The 22,210-nt window shown below is 53.9% G+C and overlaps 1 protein-coding gene across 1 annotated transcript; it reads right to left on the reverse strand.

The window, feature by feature from the left end:
* Positions 1 to 145: 145 nt before the first annotated feature.
* On the reverse strand, positions 146 to 17,705 carry LOC100548963 (actin-binding protein WASF3-like). The gene is made up of 9 exons (XM_085230709.1): positions 17,561 to 17,705; positions 12,876 to 13,033; positions 11,755 to 11,889; positions 11,509 to 11,662; positions 10,596 to 10,713; positions 10,313 to 10,488; positions 9,657 to 9,914; positions 9,181 to 9,572; positions 146 to 7,984 (listed from the first exon to the last, which is right to left on the reverse strand). The coding sequence occupies exons 2-9, from the start codon at positions 13,006 to 13,008 to the stop codon at positions 7,827 to 7,829; spliced, it is 1,524 nt and encodes a 507-aa protein (XP_085086835.1). The 5' UTR covers positions 13,009 to 13,033; positions 17,561 to 17,705; the 3' UTR covers positions 146 to 7,826.
* Between the last annotated feature and the right edge of the window lie 4,505 nt (positions 17,706 to 22,210).

The following is a 22,210-nucleotide window of genomic DNA, read 5'->3' on the forward strand; positions in this document are numbered from 1 at the left end:
GCTTTCTCTAAAATAAGGGTTACAACGCTATCAGCTTTGCGCTGCTCCTTCTGCCCCCGGCTCTAATAGAGATCTGCACATCACGGGGCTGCCAACGGCGAGGGCGAGCTGACAAAAAGCCGAAATGAGATATACTCGAACCTCTTAAAATCTTTATTTGACTCTATTTTTTATTAGCACATGCATAAAGTGTCAACAGTTGGGGATTATGTCGGACGACGTTTTTCACAGATCAGTCACAAGCGGTGCTCTGGCTCTTGGCTGGCTCCATCCTTCCCCCCATCCCTCCTGTGCCGGGCAGAGCCCCCGGCGCTGCGATACACGTGGTCACACGTAGCGACTGGGGACGTAGATAGGTACAAGCAGCAACATCTACTCACCTACTGACTAAGTGCACGTGGTTAAAAGACCCCGTTAGACAGCAAACACCTCTTTCTTCTTTAAAGTTAACTATATAATAATAGAAACTGGGTTATACCCTGCACTGCCTGACCCTCCTGAGGGAGAGGTGCCCATCTCCTGTCAGCTGCTTCCACCAAGTGGAAAACTGAAGGGAAAGTGGGTAATAAATCTGCTAGTAGTAAAACCCGAGCCTTTTGCAGAAGCCACTGCTCCTTCCCCAAGGGCGCTCTGCCCTGAGCCTGTCCAGCAGGTTGGGAGGAGGAGGAGAAAGAGGAAAAGAAGGAGGAAGAGGAAGAAGAAGAGGAAAAGAACGACTCCACCTGTATACAACCTGAAATAAACCCACCAGCAAAAGCACGTCCTGCAGCCAAGCAAGGATGGGGTTTTGCCCTTCCTGCCGCCCCACTGTGCCCTTCTGGAGACTGTTCCCTGCCAAAGGTGCAATGTGTGCACCTGTGTGCCTGCCAGAGTAGGTTTCCCTTAGGTTGGCCAAATCAGAGTGAAAACTGATGCCAAAGCTACCCTAGGGTAAAACCCCACATGCAGGGAAGGAGGAATCCTGGTGCATAGCTCGTGGCTTGGGCAGGTCCAGTTTGTCACCTAAGGAAGGAAGAGCATACTTACAAATGCTTAGAAATGCCCTGTCCCTCCCCTTGGCTGGGGATGGGCACTCTGATTGCTGGATGTCCATCGCTGCTGCTCCAACCTCTGGGTGCTCCATGGAAACACATGGGAGATCCCCAGAGAAGGCACTTGTGTCAGTGATAACACTGCAGCAAAAGCCACACAGGAGATGCTCTTCTTTACCCTTGGCAAGACCCCAGAGTGAAGGAAAATGGGCCACCAGCCCCAAAACACTCCTAACATCACATTTCAGAGCAAAAGTTTTCTCTTCAGTATGAGTTTTCCTTTCTTTGTTATAATCTGCTCCAATCTGAGATGAAAAGCACCACAAAGAGAGACTCTATGTGTGGGAAACCGGCCACAGCTGGATGTAGATCTGAAACCCCTCAGCACAAACCAACTTTGGTGATGGATCCACAATCAATGCTCGTACTGTGCTGAGATTTGGGAACCAGCAGTAGCACCTCTCCTCCAGCCTCAGAGCAGCCCTAACAGAGCCAGCAGCTCCTCAGTGTGCATCACAGTGACTTCATTGGGCTCTAAGTCCACCTCACTTCCATCTCAAGAGTGCTATATATTTTCCATGACAAGTGACCTTTTGTCAGGTAACTGTTCCCAGAGGAGGCATCAGGCACTGGCAAGCACTGACAGTGGGTGAAATCAGTGGGATTTGAAGCACCTGAGCTGAGGTGAGGCCTTCAGGGATAAAAACACTTTCTACCATAGTGGAGACCTATCTCCTTGCTGAGCTGTGGTTTGTTGGGCTGTTTCTTTGGCTCTTATGAATTGGTTTATGAGAATAAACCAATTTTTGGAGGTGGTTTGGTGACAGCAGATGGGCAGCTAGCTGATGGACAGCACTGGTCTGATATATATATATATATATATATATATATATATATATATATATATATTATATATATATATTTTCTTGGCAGCCATGTAAGTTTTTTCTTTGCTTTGTTTTTCTGAGGTTTAAATTTGTTTATTTTTAGATTACTTTGTTATTTTGCAGTGGGTTTTGTCTATTAAGGGTATTCTTGTACAGAGTGGTGGGATCATGACCAAGCTATGATGACAGTGCTTTTTTTCTGTTCTGTTTCCTTTGACTTCTTAATACTTCTTACATGCTCAGTGCTGGAATTACCATCAAGCTGGAGTCCCTGGGACCACTCCAATCCCTTGAACTTCTCACCGCAGGAGTGCAGGGGAAGGCTTGCTTCACCAACACCTTGGTTCACAACCCCAAACAGAACGCCAGCAACAGTTTTAAGCACGTTCTCACTAAATGTGAAAGACTATAGAGGGACATCTGGGTGCTGGTCTGAATGGTGGCACTTGTGAGGCAATTTTTGGCAGGAGAGAGGTGGGAAGGGGAAGGTGAAAGATCTGTAACCTGCTATAACATAGTGTTAGGGAGCAGTCAGTGGCCTCAGGACCCTGTATCAGCATGGACAGAGACTAATACTGATGTATTAGTCACCCATGATACAGTATTACACCAACACTGCTTGCAGGGGATGCCGCAGTCAAGCATGTCCCATCTGCAAGCAATGCTCCAGCAAGGGGAACCCTGCTTTGGGCCCATTCCATTGCCTCTCCTAATCTGTCTATGAGTATGGTACTGAAGGCTTTGGGATGAACATCTACTGAATCCTATGACACTTCTCCCCCTTCTCAGCCTTGTGTGATTCTCACCTGGAGAAAGTAAAGCCTGCATGAGTGAGTCTAGGAAAGTTGAGGTTTGTTAAAAGGTTGGATTCACACGTGTACACACACACACACACACACGCAACGGACACAAGGGGAAAAGCATTTTGGCTCTCAAAGATTGAAATATTTCAAAGACTAGGGTTAAGCAAAAAGGCCTGGAGGAGGACATCTATGGGCTTGGGGGCATCACATGAATTGCATGGGCAGCTCTAAGTGCCAACATGTAGCCATGCCAGCGCTGCTGGGTGCGTTCCCTACCATGTGCATGGTCATCCCAGAGGGGCACAGCCCCAGGTGTAACAGAGGCCTGGGGATGGCCACCCATACGAAGACAAGATCAGCATGTCTCACTGCTCCCATGCTTTGCTCAGGCACTTCTGCGTGGGGATGGTGGAAGGACAGAGAGCCCTGCCATCAGCAGGGGGATGTGGTTGTGGTGTTGGTTACGGGATCAGTTGGGGAAAGGGACAGTGGTCCTCGAGGTGCTGCTGCCCAGTCAGGAGGGTAAATTCATGGGTATGTGAGTGAGTGAGCATTTGTGGCTTCTAAAGTGCAGTGCAGGTCATATGGTCTTTACTGTAAACTGTAAGCTCCTCAGGACAGAGCCCTTGTCCTTACTTTTATTTTTTTCTGTGAAGTGATGAGCCAGCCTAGAAAATCTTAACCCTAAATAACAACAACTACTACAGGACAACATGGGGTGGTGAGAAGGACAGTCTGTGCTCCCTGTGCCAGTATGGTGGGAGCAGATGGGGAGAGCTTCCCATGGCCCTCCATGTTCCATCCTCAGGGTTGTGGCTTCTTTGAAGCAGCACCCTCCAAACAAGGATCTCCAACCTGTCTCCCTCTGTGTGGGGCTTCCCTTGGTCATTACAGGGAAGGTGTTGATTCAGGTTCTGTTCCCAGGGGGGTCTCCCAAGCTTGTGTGTGTCTTGAAAAGGAGATACAGATGACAAAGCTGCAAGGAGGGAATTTGAAGCCTCTTATATGTATATGTAGGGAGCTCCTTGGAGAAGATGTGCTCAGCCTTACGCTTCCCACCAGACCATAGCCTTCTGGGATGAAATGACTGCCAGTGCAGGAGCCCTTGCAGGGTGTGATGCTCACTCCCAGGTGTCTGCCTAGGGTGGAGAACCAGAAGCCACCCAGTGCCTTTTTATTCCTTCAGGACACTGATCCTCTAAAAGCTGCCAGCATCACCTACTGGGTCTGAGGCTCCTCCAAGACTGTGGAGAAGCTGAGTGCAAGACCAGATTGTGAACACTACCTGACTTCCATTACCTTCGTCAGACATCAGCCAGACCAGCCTGCACAGCCCACGGGCACAGTGCTCTCCTAATGTCCCCTTCCATGTCAACTGGAAATACCCAAGAGGTTCCTGATGGGCCTCAGGCACTAGAGCTTCCTGTTACATCTCTGAGCAGAGTCAAACCAGCTTATTTTCTCTTTGGATGACTCAAGCCTAGTTCATTCATATGCACACAGAATATGCTTCCCCCTGCTGGCAATATTTTGTTTATTATTTTTAATCTATGCTCATAAATTGGCAAGGAGGAGAAGGCAGATAAAATGGCAAGGAGAACCTCAGGAGACCGGTTGGGCTCATTAAATGTTTGGCACTCTGTGATTATTTATTGGCAATGAAATGTCACTGGTATGTTTTAACATGGAACACAATACCTAAATATACAGGGGAATCTCCCCTACCCACTCTTGGTATACTTGAGAGACAGGAAGAATTCAATCATCTGTGACCTGGATTGTATTTTTAATGGCTGCCAAGCTAGATAAAATATTTAAATATTCACTTTTATATCAGCCCACATGGGGACTTGAGCATTTCAGGTTGTATAATGCAGGGTGGCCTACTTTTGGTGTATACAGAAATAGGCACATATGTACAAAATACTGAGTGTGCAGCATATGGGTCAGCCAGCCAGCATTAATTAGCCTGGCACAACCAACTCCTGCAGCGCTAGCCTGGCCCAGACCCACCAAAGAGCTTGTGCTGGATTTCAGAGGTGACCAGGTCAAAAAATATTGGCGTACGCCTGGAATAAAGATGGTCATCCTCAGAGGTGGCTGAGCCCCTCAAGCAAAGACATTGAGGACATTGCTCTGCCAGCAGAGCTGACCTTGCAGGAGCGACTGCTGAATGATACTGGGGCTCCTGGTGCCATCAGGTGCTGCCCATCTGCCTTGTGATGCTGCCAGGAGAGAGCTGGGGAGCGTGAGGGACACTGCAATCAGATCAGAAATAGGTGCCCACAGCTTGCACTGACTATACAGGTTACTTGTTTACTGACTACATAAGAAACCCGAGCAGAGGGCTCTAACACAGCACCTCACTGGGAGGCTACCTGTGGATCAGCCCATCTGTCCTATCAAGACAGCTCCAGCACAGCCAAGGCAGACTCAGCCCTTAGAAGAGCTGGGCTGTGTTGTCTTCTAGCAACAGCGATGCTGGGAGGCTTATGGTCCTGCTGCCTTGCTTTGGGGTTGGGGATGTGGAAGGGACTGGAATCCCTTGGGGGTGACGTGGCAATGGTGAGGATGTTCTGGGTACCACAGGTGAGGATGGCATAGGAACATGAAGGTGCAGGGAAATGGGGGCAAGCCCTGCTCCCGGCCACCACGAGGCCCTTGGGTCTTCTGCCAATGTGACCCGTGTGCAGGGTAAGAGTGGGTGATTGTCAAGTGCTTTGCCATGCAATGGCATCGACCCCAATAACAGCACGGGCTGATGGCTGCCAACCTAAAGTCACTCTGGGGTCACCGTGAGATGATGAGAACATGAGCCTGCTGGGGTCACCCTCACCCATCATGTGCAACCACAGCAAGTCCCACCAGAGTCATCACATGCTTTCATGTGGCAAAGCACAACCAGAGCATGAAAAGAAGAGACCCAGCCTTGCAGAGGCACTGAGCCTCACTTCCCACTGTGGGGGCAGCCACTGACCCAAAGGCTGAGCCATCCCCATGTATCTCTGAGCCCCTTTCCCCATCTCCATGCGCTGGTGGGGTGCCCTGGCTCTGCCCCAGAACAGGTCAGCACACAGCTGACTCTACAGCCCCATGAACACCCTGACAGGAATGGCAGCCTCTCATGTGAGGTCGTTACTCTTCCTAAATTCCAAATAACCAATTTCTCTTCACAGATGAACAATATCACAAGTGCATCTACGTTAACAATGTTCTGAAATAAGTACTGACAGGTGACTGCCTAAATGTTACTCTGATTATTATTATTTTTTTTTAATACAAGATCTACTTCTGCATTGTTACATGTCACATCTCAGCCTTCCTGACAAGGAAATCCCATTGTGGGCACAAGGGTGGCTCCCCAGCCAGTGGGGGCACCAGGATGGGGCCAAAAGCCCAAGGACTTTCTGTGCAGCTCCTTCAATGGTGTTAAAGTCAAGGACAGCTTCCTTGAAGGAGAGGGGGGACCAAACACGGGGCTGTGGACAAGCAGGGCAGAGAAGGGTGCAGAACTATCATCAGCACCAACAGATTTCACTTCCCACCTTAAATCCTTCCCCAGCCACTCTGGTCTTCTCCTGAACCCAGTCCAAACCCTGCTCAGCACCACACTGATGCCCGTGGGGCAATGGTGGGAGGAAAGGGGCTGCTCCAATCCCACTGGAAGGAGTCAATGGGATGCAGAGAAATGGGGTGTGTCACATCCAAGGGACAGAGGCTATTTTGTGTTATTCAGCACCAGCAAGAGCTTATGATGACACTTCTTAGCAGATAGGCTGGGGCTTGTGGTCATCATGTCCCACCATGAGGTGCTTCTCTTCAGGGGGAAATAAGCAGATGCTCAGGGAGATTTAAGCTTTGAGATAAGCAGTTCTCAGATTTGATTTAAGCATCAGCCCTTATGAGCCTTCGGGGTCACAGCCAGCCGTCCCACCAGTTTTACAGGTCTCTTTGCTTCTAGAATCTCAGAGTACTCCTTGTGCTGCTGTTGGCTCTGATGCCCACCTGGCAGCTGGGGAAGGTGGACACCATGTCTGACTTCTCCCCAGAAGAGCTGTCATGAGTGGATCTCAGGTTTTTCCCTCATTTGGGGCTTGCGGTGTATGGGAATACAAGAGAGGGCCACGTGGCCATGTCAGATGGGTCCACATTGGTTCTGGCCCATACACTGCTGGTTGGAAGCCTCTTGCAGCTCTGCAGAGCTGTACCTCTGACTGGGATGTTTTCAGTATTTCACACCCATTTGCTCTGTCCTCCCGCGAATCCTCCTTTAATAGCTGCATGAAAAGGCTGCTATGAATCATGCTCTATTTTGGTGTGCAAACTGGTATTTTTGGCACAGTGGTGGGGGCCCCGTTCCTGCACTCCCCACCGCACTGTGCTTTGGGGACAAGGGACAGGGCAGCACCAGGACGGTGCCCTGGGATGGGGTTGATCTCAACTGTACCAGTGGGGTTCATGGGGATACAAAGTGCAAATCAAGAGAGTGAGCCCAAACCTCACCCTCAGTTTCAGTGGTTTGAGTTTACCTAAGAGCAGCATTTTTTTTCTATTTTTTTTCAAATAATACTATAATAGTTCAGCACTATGGCCAAGGATAGTAGGGCTTTGGGACACTGCTCCCCATCCCTTGCCCTCAGGATACATTGCACTACATACGCTGGTACCCTGCCAGCTGCATGAGCCTTGCCTTCGTGCTTTTCTCACAGAAATCTGTCCCAAGGATGGGAGTGGGCTCAAGGGTCACAAACACTGCGGTTTCCTCCCAGAGCTCCCCAGTACACATTTTAACATCTAGCTGCAAAAGCTCTCCTGCCTCCTGGTTTCGTTCCTCCACCAAAGCCAGCCTCTGGTTGTGGAGCACTCCTATTCACCCAGCCAGAGAATTTTCAGCATCATTAAGTGTGGAGGTGCTGCTAATTCCTGGCCTCGCTGCCTCAAAGGTGCCTCCTACCCGTGCACAGCCTCCAGTGCTGCCCGAACGGTTTTCAACACGGTGTGAAAGCAAAGCTCCTGAATTAGCGGGGCTGATCGCGGTTGTCGGCATCCAGGTTTGGGGGAAGTGCCGTACGCACCTGCTGCAGGGGAGCCCCCGGCACGGCCCCTCAGTCCGACCACTCGTTATCATCCAGCTCGGAGTCGTCGTCCGACTCGCTGTACTCCACCGCGATCCGGCGGGACAGGATGGTCGCCACGTCATTGCCCACGGGCTCTTTCTTGGCCTCTTGCTCCCACTGCTCCTGGACTTTCCGAAGTTGAATGCCTGTGTTAGGAAAGGTGGGAGAGCTTTAGGGGCACTGGCGCCTACCAGTTGCCATCCCTGGTTAAATGCATGGGCTGGAATGGGATGGCTGCACCTGATTACAAACCCTCTTCCTTGGCACCCACTCAGCCTGCAGAGGTTGAAGCTTCTTAAAGGCCAAATCTTGCATTCATCCTTAACATTTGCATGAAGCAGGAAAGGTAAATGGAAGAGACCACAGCAAGCAGCATCAGCTGCAGTCTGGCAGGAGGCTGGGTGCCTAGGAGTGCTGTCATAGAGCCCAAGGCACTTCCATCCATGGACTGTCACCTCCCCAGCAGTGACACCTTAAGTCATACAATCGTCATAAGCTCAGAACTGTTAAGTTGGAAAGGACCTCAAAGCCCATCCAGCTACAGCTCCCTGTCAAAGGCTGTCTGTCTGTCTGTCCACTTCTCCTAGATCCCATTTAAGGACTGACTGCCACTAAGGAAGGATCATCTCTCTCTGGAGATTGCTCCTTATGGAGTTTACTGCAAGCATACAACACTAGTGAAATTTTCATTTTTTTGATCATTTTTCCACCGTGATAATCTTTCTAAGCCTAACATCTGTGTACTTATTGATCTTACATCTTACTAAGCCTAACATCTGTATACTTATTGACTGTACAACTGTACACTGTCCCCACTAGCTCAGGCTGCCCAGGGCCCCACTCAGCCTGGCCTTGAGCACATCCAGGGATGGGGTGCCCACAGTTCTCTGGGCAGCAGTGCCAGGGCCTCACCACCCTCATCATAAAGAATTTCTTCTTTCTATTTTATCTACACCTTTACTCTTCTAGTTTAAAGCTGTTTACCCCTTGTCCTTTCACTATTCCCTCTGACAAATAGTTCCTCCCCACCCATCCTGTATCCCCTTTTAGCCATAAGAAGGCTTCTTTCAGGTCTCCTTTTCCAGGCTGAACATACCCAGCTCTCCCATCTCCATAGCAGAACTGCTCCATCCCTCTGAAAACCTCCCCTCCACGTCCCCTGGGACACAGATCCTTCTCCACAGGTCTCACTGGGGTTCCATCACCTTTGTACACCAGCCGGACACCCAGGGCTTGCCTGGATCTCCAACAAGCCAACACCACCCAACTCTGGACCACAGCATTTTGCCTGGGGCGTCCCCTCCCTCCAGGGGAGCCGGACCTCCGCCCCGCCCCGTCTCACCTCTGCGGATGGCTGCGAGCAGGTCGCTCCGGGCATCGCTCATAGGCATCAGCGGGATCGGCGGTTTCCGGGACTCGGCGGCGGGGGCCGGCGGTGAGGCTGAGTGCGCCGGCGAGGTGGTGAGAGCGGGTGGCCCCGGTGGCGGTGGCGGCGGGGCCACGGGTGGCCCCATGGGGCCGGCCTGAGGCGGGGAAGCGGAGTAAGGGCCGGGAGGTGCAGGAGGCGGCGAGGGCGCGTAGGAGGGGTGGGCGGCGGGGGCGGCCGCGCCAGGGGGCAGCGCTGTGGGGGCCGCCATGGGGCTGTCGAAGGCAGTCTGCGCGGAGGGGATGACGGGCGGCGGGGGCGGCGGGGCCGGCGGCACGAAGTACTCCGTCATCGGTACAGGCTGCGGTCTGCAAGGGGAGAAGCCCCATCAGCAACGTAGGGCGCAGCAGCAAGCCTCCCCGAGTCCCCCGAGACGTGAAAGGAAGCCCTACCCGAAATCCTTGACCAAGTGCGGTCTGGGTCCGTTCAGCACGGCCTCGGGGGGCTGCGGCGCGTGGGGCTGCTGGGCGCGGTTGAGGCTGTTCTGCCGGCTGCTCGCTGGTGGTCGGTAGCCATGTTCTGGAGGGGGGACAGCCGGCAGCACCCCCTCCTTGTGTTCTGCGGGCACGTGGGCTGTGGGGGCCAGCAGCTGTGCCGGGTGGTTGGGGCTTGCCGGGTATGAGTGCTCAGCAGCATCCGAGGTGTAGGATCTACGGCGACAGGAAAATCAAAGGGTCGCATGCCTGGGAGGGGAAGGGCTGGGCAAGGGACTGGTTTGGGGTACTTGGGGTCAGGGCATCAAGACACAAGGGAAGCCACAAAATAGAGGCAGACAAGAGAGCACAGAGAGGAGAACACCAATGGAGCTGGACCAGACTCCTCCCTCAGCTCCTAAACCGCTCGGACTTTACCCCACCACCAACATCCAGGATGTGACCCTGATGGGCATCACTGTGCTGCACATGAAGCTACATGGGTCTATGGCTCATTGACCTCGCCTTCCCAAAAACCCTTGGCCTGCTAGCCCAGGGATGGAGAAGAGAAAAACCAGACGTGCCGAAAAGCAAAGGAAGCCCAGTGAGCTGAACGCGTAATAGGTAAAACCTGCCTATTATCTGGGGACAGTGATCCTTCCGATGATGCCATGTGATATGGGGATGGTGAGAACCTGTTATCGGGTCGGAACTCTTTATCGTATGCCATCATGTTCCACTCCAGGCGCCGGTTGCGGGCTTTCCGCACTTTCTTCACCTCCCGAGTGGAGTCCTCCACCAGCCGCTGCTCCTGAGGACACACAGCTGCAGCTCCGCCTCTGTCCCATGGCCTCTAAGGGTGATGCCCATGGAGCATCGCCCTGAGCCCACCCCCAGAGCCATCCCCTTGCCTGCTACCTTCTGCCTGCGTTTCTCCTTCCTCTTGTCCTCTGTTGCCTGCAGCATCTTCTCCTTCCACAAGTTGAAGAAATAAGAGGGGTCGGTGTAGAATTTGAGGCCATCTTTCTTGTCATCCCTGAAGGGAGAAAAGGGGGATGTAAACTACAGGGAGGGAGAATCCCGAAAATATTTCAGTGCTAGCAATGGCAGAGCACAGATAGAGACCCTTCAGCCCTTCCTATGACTACCACCTCCCACCAGCATCCATCTCTTTCCCATCTCATGCCCTGCATTGGCACATTCCACAGAACTATGTGAGGGCAATAATGCTGCTGCCTTGGGCACTTGTTCTCAGAAAAGAGACCACTTCCCCTGCATAGGAAGGCTTGGTATAGTCAAAGAATAAGCTGTTGGGCCCCCATAAACATGACCAGTGTGGAGACATTACCTGCAGTACCACGTTATGATATTATGGACATGGCACAAAAGGATATGATTTAGTGGTGGGACTAGGTAGGTCAGGGTCACAGAATCATGGAGTGGCTGAGGTTGGACAAAACCTTTGGGTCCATCTGGTCCTGCTCCAGCAGGGCCACCAGAGCATGGTGCCCAGGTCCACATCCAGAGTCCTTTGAAAATCCCCACGAGGAGGCACCAGAACTTCTCTGGGCACCATCATCACAGTCATCACACATTAGCACCAGTGCTATAGTACCTCCAAGGCTGATGGTTGGAGTTGCTGATCTTCTCCAACCTAGATGATTCTGTGATGCAAGGTCACCTGTTTCAGGTGTCCCATGCAATTATGGTGGCACAGCTGGAAGACAGCTCTCACCAAGAAACAATGGGGTCACACCCCCTGACACCTCTCCTGCCAGGGGCCCCACACATCCCCCCAGCACTCTGAAGAGCAAGGGGACAGATGCCCCACCTGTATGGCGTGAGGATGTTGAGCGGTGGGGGCTTGTCGCAGCGCTGGTACATCTCCATCACTGGGTTGGGGATAGAGTTGCGGGACACAACCTGTTGGTTCTGCACTGTGGAGCTCTTGAAAGCCTTCCTCATGTTGATGTCCTGCAGCGAAACTGGGGACACAGGGTGGGGAAAGGGGAATTATCCCTTTGCCTCACTTTGCAGCCCCCAAACAACCACAGGCATCCACCTGCCAGCCCCTCACCTTCCTCCACAGTGGAGTCCAGCTGCGTCACCTTGATGACCAGCAGGTCCACCCTCTCCTGCAGTGAGTTCATCCTCATGTAGAAGCTGTTGGCTTCATTGAACAGCTCCCCAAAGATGTCCTCAGCGTGCCGGCCTGCCGGGGGACAACACGCTCCCATCATATGCTGCCTTATTTGCAGTGTCAGAACTGTATGCGGTGTTTTGGGGAGCTGAGCTGAGTCCCCTCCAGGCCTGGCAATGCACATTCCATCCTTGCTAGGTACAGGTTGGGGTTTGCCCCACAAACCCCAACCAAGTGGCTCCCATGTCAAGGCTGCTTTTGGCAGCTCTCTAAACACAGATCTTCTCTTCCTGGGAGTATTTTGGAAAATTATCTAGTTCTGGAGGGGGGAAAAAGGCACTAGATGGAGAACCCTTGGGAGCCTACACTGCTCTTTCTATTTTAAGGCAATATTCAGCAGTGAAATAGGTTTCCCCTATTAACTGTTCCCTCTCGCTTGCACAGGACTCTTGTTCTTCCCTTTGCTGCTGCAATCAGTCCTGAAACAGGAAGGACTGAGGCCTTTTATACTGAACTATCTTTCATCTAGAGCACTACATGGCTTTCAGAGTGTTCTGCATTAACAAGAAGAGTTTTTTTTTAAATCTAAATACCTTCTCATTTCCAGCCAAGTCAAATGAAAGATCATTTGACCAAAAAGTCAAAAAGACTGGCAACGGGAGGACAACAAGTCTTAAAACATGCCTGTTTTAAGACATCCCCCTTTCCAACCCAACTCTTCTGAGCTTATGATGGTTGTATCACTTGAGGTGTCACTGCTGGGGAGGTGACAGTCCATGGAGGGAAGTGCCTTGGGCTCTATGACAGCACTCCTGGGCACCCAGCCTCCTGCCAGACTGCAGCTGATGCTGCTTGCTGGGGTCTCTTCCATTTACCTTTCCTGCTTCATGCAAATGTTCCCCCCAAGAGCATCCCTTCTTAATATCTGGATAAACCCCACCCTACTGGGAACTCTCAGAACCAAACCAGGGTCAGTGACCACAGCATCGCACCGCCTCAACCGCTCCCAGTGCTGGCACAGGGTGACACCATCCCCATCCCCATCCCCATCAACTCACTGAGGCTGCCCAGCTGCTTGATGATGGCAGCCAGCGTGCTGTTGGTGACACATTCCAGCTCACTCGTCACCCCCTCGGGCAGGGCCCCCCGGCACAGGTGCCGGGGCTCGATGTTCCTCTTCACCAGCGGCATGCTGCCGGTGGGCGCTCACACTCTCCTGGGAGAGGAAGAAAGAAGGAGAAACAACCCAAAAAGCCTTTTCCATTTGCATTTCCACTCTTCTCTCTCTCTGAGAATCCACCTGAGAAATGGTGATGACAGAGTGTGGATCAAACTAGCAGCAAGCCCTGTGCAATGCAGCCCTTCAGCCGGCCCCAAAACACCTCCCCTGACCCAAACGGGAGCGAGCGAGTGCCTGTAATTCCATTATTTCCAGCTGACTGCAGAGCTCTCTGGGATCTATTTGTGCACACACACAGCTCTGATGTGGGCTGCCACGTCCTGCCCTGCTCTCCACAGCATCCCTGTGTGCTCCCAAGGCCGGGGCAGCTTGCTATCTGCAGAACTGGCAAGCCACAAGGAGGGAGGAGGAGGATGGATGGGATGCTAAGAGCTGGGCATACCCATAAGGCAGCCGACCACGGCAAGGGCCAGAAATGTGCACAGCTTGCATTTTTTGGCCCTGACAGTGCTGGGCAGAACAGATTCCTATTGATAGCACCCACCAGGCTCCCCAGCCCCCCACCCGCACCCCAGCTTGGTGGGAGTTTTCTAATGCAAATGCAAACTCTTGACAAAACAGCGCAAAACTTGTATCTAAATCATTAGTGCTGAGCTCCCAAAAAGGCTGATTGTGTTCCCAGCAGCACAAAGCAGATGCTATTCTGCCTCCTGAGTCCATCCCCTCCAGCACTTCCCAAACTGAGAGGAAGCACTTAATGAGCTGCTTGTGCCCTCTGTTGGGAAAGGGGAGGTGCAGAACTGTTCTCAGCACGGGATGCTGCCCAGTGGGTGCTGGCTGCATTTCCTGACGCATGAGGTTCAGAAGCACTGACAGTAGTCATTGATGGCATCAAGGTAGGGCTGAACTTGGGCAGCTGCAGGCCTTAAAGCACCAGATTGCCATGTTTAGGCAGGCACTGACAGATCATCATGACCCCCAGCAGCATCACCTAAGGCTCATCCTGGGATGGGAGCTTAGTGAAGCTTGGTATTGCCCTCTGGACTCGGTGTGGCAAAGAGACTTGTGCTGGTGGCTCCTTGGTGTCCCCTCTGGGCCACCCCTATGGAACTGTAAAGGTGATCCAACAGGGCTGGATGAGGGCATGCTCTAGGTGATGTTCAGTGCCTCCCAGGTGGCAATGAGACAGTTTGGTGAGCACTAGATCCTGACTTCATATTGTGTGAGATGAGAGCATGGATTTAGGAAGCAATGGGGTGTGTGCCATGACCCTAGCTATGCCAAGCTCTCACAGAGCTCAGTGCTGTGCCCCTGTGCTGAGCTTGGATTGGGGTCCGTCTGTGTTTCTTTCTGTCCGTTTAGCCCTTGTTGTCAGATCTCACCCAACTGCACTGCCTAGGCACTGCCAGCAGTGGAACTGCGTAGCCCAGCAGGAGCCTTGGCCAGGCACCAACAGCAGAGCAAGGAGAAAAGCAAAGGGAGCAGTGTATGGCAAATCTACAGTGCTTGTACAGAGACAAGGAGGTTTGCAAACACACATCGAGAGAGTGAGATCAAGAAGGTGATGACATGGCTGCTTGGTTGGGATGTAGCACAGAGAACCTGCTTGCCAGAGCCAGTCTGCAGCCACTGCCGTGCTGCACACAAAATGGAGTGCTCCCTCACCACCAAGACACATTGCTCGTGTTTAGGAAATGCATCTGTGACCCCTTGTTACTATGCTGATCGCTGGAGTGACTACGATTGCTACCAGCCCGACAGGCATCATCGCTTCACATGGAGCTGATAGCACTGCTGAGCTCTTCCAAAGGCTCACTGAATGCTCTGCAACTGGCTGGGTCTCCAGCATCCCCATCCCTCAAAACATACCAGAGGGCAAATCCCAGGAGGCTGCTCCCGGGTCACCGATCCGTCAGCGCAGGCAGGTTGGAGGCTCACAGCACAGCGAGCTGCGACATCTCAGCAGTGAGGAACTGAACAGCAGCCATCCCAGTCTGCTGGAACGAGCTCACTGCCATGCACATGGCTGAGGTCATGCTGGACAGCCAGGGGAAGGGTCAGCGCCTGCAGCCAAGAGGAGCGCAAGCTGAGGCCGCCTGCCTGGGGCTGCGCTGCCGGGCTGGAGCTGGAACTGGTGCTGCCCAAGCCCAGGGCCAGCACCTCCATCCCAACGGGAGCGCTGCCCGCACCTTCCCCACGGCCCATCTGCAGCCTCCGCCTGCGCTGCACCAACCGCAGCGGCTCTGCCTCCACCGAGCTGCAGGAGAGAGGCTCCGCCACCGCGCTGAGCTGTGAAGTGCAACACAACATGGCTAAAAATATTCCCTAAGAGTTGTGTTAGTAAATGCCACGCTATTTTTTTTTTTTTTTTTTTTTACCTTCTGCTGCAAAGCTCTCGGCTCCAGAAACAGCACTTGGCTCAATTGCCTCTAACTTGCAAGAATCTCTCCGAGCTGGGCTTTAGAGTGGCCAAAAAGCTCTTTAGGGGGATGCTTAATATGCAGTGCCTCCTGCCTTGGGATTAGGGGAAAGCTAGCCCTGTTGCTCGACAGCAAACAGGCTCCTGTATGGCTTGATCTGAACTATACATACAGCTACATCAACTGGCAGGTGGGTTTTCATGCAGCTATTTTCCTTAGGGATTAGGTGGTGTGGATTTTCTGGATCCAACCCAAAATAATGTGTGGATACCCTCGCAGTGAAGGGACCGGGGAGAGCCAGAGATGGGGCAGGGAGCAGCAGCAATCCCGTGCATGCTTTGGCTGAAAGAAGCCTGCTGGAAAGGAACCACGTGCTGTTCTTAATGACTCTCTATCACCAAAAGAAGCCCTCAATGCCATCCCCTCTCTATGCCCGGCTCATTACCAGCAGGCCGGCCGTGTCCCGCCAGCAGTGCACAGAACGCAGCCGAACAAACCCCCATTCTCTGCACCACAGAAGCGCTTTGATCAGCACAGGGCAGCCCGGGAGAGCAGCAGGGCTCTTCCTGGGCACTCGCAGCTTGGGAACAGCCGGCAGAGACGCGTTTCCCTGCAACAGTGACAGGCAGCTCTGCAAAAGCACGCTGGCCTCTTTGTTTTTTGTTTTTCTTTTCTCTTTTTCTTTTTGGCTTGAGGGCTGTTGCTCAGAACTTGTCAAGATCTTGGCATGCACAGCTGACTTGTCATCTACTAGAAAATGGAGGACGAGCATCCTTGGTTCAGCATGGGGCCGAAGCAGACAGCAGCTCTGGGCAAGTCCGCTTCACCTCAGGGTTTCCCTGTGGGTTGCAGATCCCAAGGAAGGCAGCGGGCATTTGGGGATTTGGTTGCATCACTGCATAAGAGCCCTCGGCGTGCCCTGTGCTCGGAGCTGAGCAGCACAGCACATTAACCTCCTGCCTGCCATGCAGAGCCGCTTCTCCCCGCCACTGAGCTGCTCCCTGCCGCTGGGGATGCTCAAGAGATGCAGGAATGGCAAATGCCATCTAAGCACCTTTTTTTTTTTTTTTTTTCCTTAGCTATCCCCTCTAAAACCCAGGCAATGAGACATAGAAACGAGGGCTGTGCTTAGGCACACTGAAGTTTGGAGGATGAATGATGAATTCATCCTACTGCTGACCCATCCATCCAGGTGCTGCACTCCCCTGCTTGGGTTGCCAGGCACCGGGCAGCCATAGACAAGCAACCCCGAATTGCATCGAAAGCGGCCGTGGCTCTGCACCCATTGGGATTTCAGCACGGTGGCAGCGAGACCTCGAGCATTCAGAGCTGCTATGAAAGCTCTGCAAGTCGCTGAATCACGGAGCACAAGGCCCAGGCTCTGCACATGCATGCCTGCGTGCTGGAGGGGCTCTGAGCTGCAGAGGGGCACGTGCAGGCAGCCACCGGCCCTAGCAATCCTTCCAAGCAGTACCCCCCCCACCCCCCACGTGCCAATGGAAAGCACTGGTAGAGCCTTGCAGCAGGGATGTAAAATGATGGCCCCTCCCTGCCATGCAAAGATGCAAAGCGCACAGGTTCCCTCTCCATGCAGGAATGCAAAGGGTCAGCACCCCCGCGGCCGTGCGGTGTGCAAAGAGGCCTACCCCCCCCCCACCATGTACCCCTTGTGAGGACGCAGAGAGTCCTCGACCCCCCCACACTGACTGCTCTAGGACTCCTTCCCGATGGGAGGTGCAGGCAGCCTTACACCCCCGCCCCATGCATGGGCAAAAACCTCCATGAAGAGCTGGGAAGTGAGGCTCTCCCTCCACCATGAAAATCGGCAAAGTGACAGGGGACCCCTTCCCAGGCAAGGATGCACAGCGTCCAGCCCCCCAACGCATGGATACGGTTGGGGGGAGCACAAGGATCCAAAGTGGTGGTGATACTCCCCCTCCCCACGCAAGGATGCAAAGCGGTATCCCCCCCAACTCAAGGATGGAAAGCACTGTGTTCCTTCCTTCCTCTCCCCACCCCCCCCCCCAAAAAAAAAACAACCAAAAAAAAAATCAACAAAAAAACGCAAAGCGTGGGAGACCCCAAAAACCCTATAAAGCCACAGGGACCCCCCCACTCCTTCCCCCCCAAGCCACCCGCTCACCTCCGCCGGCTCCGAGGGGGGGCTCCGGGCGAGCTGCGCGGCGCCGGCGGCCCCGGGGCCGGTGCGGGGCTGCGGCTGCCGCCGTGCCGGGAGCCCCGCGCCGCTCCGCAGTGCGCGCACAGCGCATGTGCCCCCCCCGCCCCGCTCCGCCCCGCGCCGCCCCGCTCAGCTTCTCTCCGCTCCGGGCGGGCGGCCCCGGCCCCGCCGCCCCCGGTGCTGAGGGAGCTCCGCGCTCGGCTCCGCCCGGCGGAGGTGTGGGGCCGGCGCGTTCCCTTCTCCCCTTCCCGGCGACGGCCACTTCTGCTGGCCCCGCAGCAGGTTGATCAGCATAGGGCTGATCTTCTGTGGAAGGGCAGATGAGGAGCCGGGATGATGCTGAGCAGGTGGTGCACCATCTTCTCGGCCTGGTCACCTCCTATGGTCTTTCCTATGGTCCTTCCCAAGGGAATAAACTCCTTCCGCTCCACCCCGGGGGACGTTTGATCCTTTCCATGGTCATGTGGCAGAGCTGCCCGTGCTGCGATACTGATCCGCACCACCTCCTTGTGTCACCCACTGAGCTAGAGCCTCAATGCTGCTGTCCCCAGGGAGCCCCCAAGGGACTGGGGATTGCTGTGCCATTGAGCTTCACTTCCGTGGCTGGGAAGATCAAGAAGCAGATCCTCCTGGAAAGGATGTTAAGGCACATGAGGGACGAGCAGGTATCTAAGACAGCCAACAGGGCTTCACCAAAGGCAGATCATGCCAGTCTCATCTGGTGGCCTTCTCTGATGGTGTGATGGAATCGATGGACAAAGCAAGGGCAACTAATGTCATCTACCTGGACTTGTGCAAGGTGTTTGACATGGTCCCATGCCACATCCTTATCTCTAGATTGGAGAGATGTGGATTTGAAGGCTGGACTATTGGGTGGAGGAAGAGTTGGTCGAACAGTCACAGCCAGATGGTTGTAGTCATTGATTCTGTGTCCAGGTGGAGGGCGGTCACAAGTGACATGCATCTTGGGACCTGTGCTCTTCAGCAAGTTTGCTGATGACACCAAGCTGAGTAGCGCAGTTGACACAGTAAAAGGGAGGGACACCATCCAGAGGGACTTGGATAGGCTCGAAAAGGGGACATAGGAAAATCTAATGAGGTTCAACAAGGCCAAGAGCAAGGTGCTGCATTTGGGTAAGGGCAATCCCAGATACGGTACAGACTGGGAGAAGAACTCTTTGAGAACAGCCCTGCAGATAAGGACTTGGGCATTCTGGTGGATGAAAATCACACACACACAGAATGGCCCAGGTTGGAAGGGACCTCAAGGATCATGAATCTCCAACCTCCCCCTGCCACATGCAGGGCCACCAACCTCCCCACTTAATACTAGACCGGGCTGCCCAGGACCCCATCCGACCTGGCCTTGAACTCCTCCAGGGATGGGGCATCCACAACCTCTCTGGGCAACTGTTCCAGCACCTCACCACACTCATAGTAAAGAACTTCCCCCTGACATCCAACCTAAATCTTCCCTCCTTCAACTTCAAACCATTTCCCCTTGTCCTGCTGTTAGCTGCCCTTTCAAAGAGTTGATTCCCTTCCTGTCTGTAGGTTCCCTTTAGGTACTGAAAGGCTGCAATGAGGTCTACACCCAGCCTTCTTTTCTCCAGGCTGAACAAGCCCAGCTCCCTCAGCATGTCTTTGCAGGGGAGGTGCTCCAGTCATCTTTGTGGCTCCTCTGGACCCTCTCCAACAGCTCTCAGTCTTTCCTGTATTGGGGGCTTCAGACCTGGACACAGTACTCCAGATGGGGCCTCACAAGAGCAGAGCAGAGAGGGACAATCACCTCCCTGTCCCTGCTGGCCACCCTTCTTCTGATGAAGCCCAGGTTACCATTTGCTTTCCGAGCTGCAAGAGCACACTGCTGGTTCATGTTAAGCTTTTCATCCACCCAGGTCCTTCTCTGCAGGGCTGCTCTCAAGGACTGCTCCTTCCAGTGTATGGATGCCTGGAATTCCTCCGGCCCAAGTGCAAAACCTTGCACTTTGCTGTGCTGAACCTCATTTGATTCACCTGGGCCCACCTTTCAAGTCTGTTGAAGTCCCTCTGAATGGCATCCCTCCCTCTCACCACTCAGCTTGGTGTCATCAGCAAACCTGCTGAGGATGCACGCGATTCCGTTGTCAATGTCACTGATAAAGATGTTAAAGAGCACCAGTCCCAAGACAGATCCCTCAGGGAGAAAAGCTGGATATGAGCCAGCTGTGTGCACTCACAGCCCAGAAGGGCAACAGTACCCTGGGCTGCAACAACAGAGGGCTGGCAGCAGGAAGAAGGAGGGGATTGTCCCCTTCTGCTATGCCTTTGTGAGGCCTCATCTGCAGTACTGCCTCCTGGTCTGGGGCCCCCAGCACAGAAAAGATGTGAAGCTGTAGGGGCATGTCCAGAGCAGGGCATTGAGGATGCTCAGAGGGCTCGAGCACCTTTCCTATGAAGAAAAGCTGAGGGAACTGGGGGTGTTCTGTTTGGAGAGGGCTCCAGAGAGACCTCATTGTAGCCTTTCAGTACTTCAGGTGAGCTTATAAATAAGAGGGTTCTGTGATTCTATGTGGCAGGAACATGGCTGTAGGGCTGCTGGTGGCTCCGGGCTTTGCCACCACTAAAGTCCAGCTGGAGTTATTGGGCTTTGCCTTTTGCCTTGCAAACGGGCATGTGGGGGAGAGAGAGAACTTTGGCAGAGGGATGATCTGTGGCACGGGGTGAGGTTTTCAGTGACTCACTCCTTGGTTATCTTCATGAGTGCCCCAGGGCTTCATCAAGGCAGGTTTGGAAGGGAGGCCCTGCATGCAGCCCCACAGAGGCAGCTCTGTGGTTGAGCTCCCCACTCTCCATAGCTGGAGCTACGGGCACCTTGCTGCCCCCAGACGCATGGAACGACCACCAACTCCTGCCACCAATGAACCACAGATGCAGCCTCGGAGCACTCAGGCAGTGCCCACTCTCCGGCCCTCTGATGGCCCCAAAGGGCAGCAAAGCACCATGCACCAGAGCTGCACACCAGGAGCTTTGGGGCCGGAGGCGGTGCGGTGCCGCACGCTCCCCTCCTGCACAGGCTGTGAGGGTGAGGTAATCCTGGGTAATTCCTGACTTCCATGGAAATGCCTGGAGGCCGTGATGATTATCACCGTAATTAGCCTCTCTGATTTTTCTTGGTGTTCTATAAAACATTAATTTCCAGCTGGATCCTCGCCTCCTTTGTGCACAGCCCCACATCTCCCCGCCGGCAGCGCAATTCTGGCAGTTCTGCTCAGGGTGCAGGGCCCTGCCCAGGGGCCTCACAGCTCCTGGTGAAGGCAAAGGTGCAATAGAAGCGCTCTCAGAACCCACCCTTTCCATCTCTTCAAGTGGTTGGTGATGAGGAGTGAATGCAGTGCTGCAATGCTCACGGACAAAATGAAGCTACGCATCGGGCTTGGTGGCATGAGGTGCCCAGAAGACCTCTGGGGCTCAGCCCAGGCAGGTGCCCTCGTGTTTCAGCCAACCCAAATGGGGCCAGCTTCCATGTTTCTAATGTTGTACAAAATGCCTTTCCTAATGTTTTGATCTCAAATGTGATTAAGGCCATAGGGAAGGACAGGAGGAAAGGGATACTGTGGCGTGCGTTTTTTGTCACTGCTGGGTACTGGAAACAGCCTGGACCCATGGCCACTCGCTGCCTCCTTCCAGCCTTGGTCTGGTGTTGCAGCTCCCTGCTCTGAGAAGGTTCTTTCTGCCGGGTTTATTGTGCCTTGTGCAGCCACGTGTACTAGCTGTCATGGCCGTGGATGGAAGTGAAGAGAAGCAATGCTAATAAGTGGGCAACTGGGGCAGTGGCCATTCCAGGTGTGGGGATGGCACTGCCGGGGCTGCCTTCCCAGCGCCGCTGTGCGGGCAGCCGGAGCTGTCAGAGTTGTCCCGTGACTCAGGACAGCCCTGCACTGGGCTGGATCCTGCTGGCACTGCAGCCACGATGCTGCAGACCGTTTCTACAGCTGCGCTTCCCAGGATGCTCCCACGAGATATTTCCATCCAGCAAACAAACATTTCTTCGGAGCTGCCTTTCGCCCGCGTTTTGCTCGGCCTCCCGCTGCGGTTTCCCTTCCTCCCACCAGAACCGGAGGATGCTCCGCTCCCGGCATCCCGCAGATGACGCTGCCGGCCGCCTTCCTCCCGTCTGCCCTTTTTTAAACCCCACTTCGCTGTGCGGTCATCGTTCGCTTTGCAGCTCCGCAGTGGGTATGAAGGAAAAAAAGGAGCACGGAGCGAGCTGTTCCGAGCCCCGGGTGTCGGCAGAGGGCAGTGGAAGATGCTCCGAGCGCAGCGAAGCCGGGAGCCGGGAACGGGGATCCGGGGAGGAGACTGCAGCGGAGGAAGGGCCGAGCGGAGCCGCGCTCGTCGGGCGGCGGGGCCGGGCTGATAGCGATCTGACATCGCTCGGCCGTTAGGGTACGGGGAGACGGCAGCCCGCGCCTGGTATGCGGGCGGTGTAAATAGCCCCGGCGTGGGGAAAGAGCCTTTAATATATGGATTTGGAGTTGTTTTTTTTTCAATTGAACAGGGCGTTCCAGACGCAGTCCCCGCAGCTCCGCATCTTCCCCCCTCCTTCCCCCCCGCCGCCTCTTTTTGCAGTCG

Source organism: Meleagris gallopavo, chromosome 9 (genome assembly GCF_905368555.1).
Source record: "Meleagris gallopavo chromosome 9, MGAL_WU_HG_1.1, whole genome shotgun sequence".
In the NCBI taxonomy this organism is placed as follows: domain Eukaryota; kingdom Metazoa; phylum Chordata; class Aves; order Galliformes; family Phasianidae; genus Meleagris; species Meleagris gallopavo.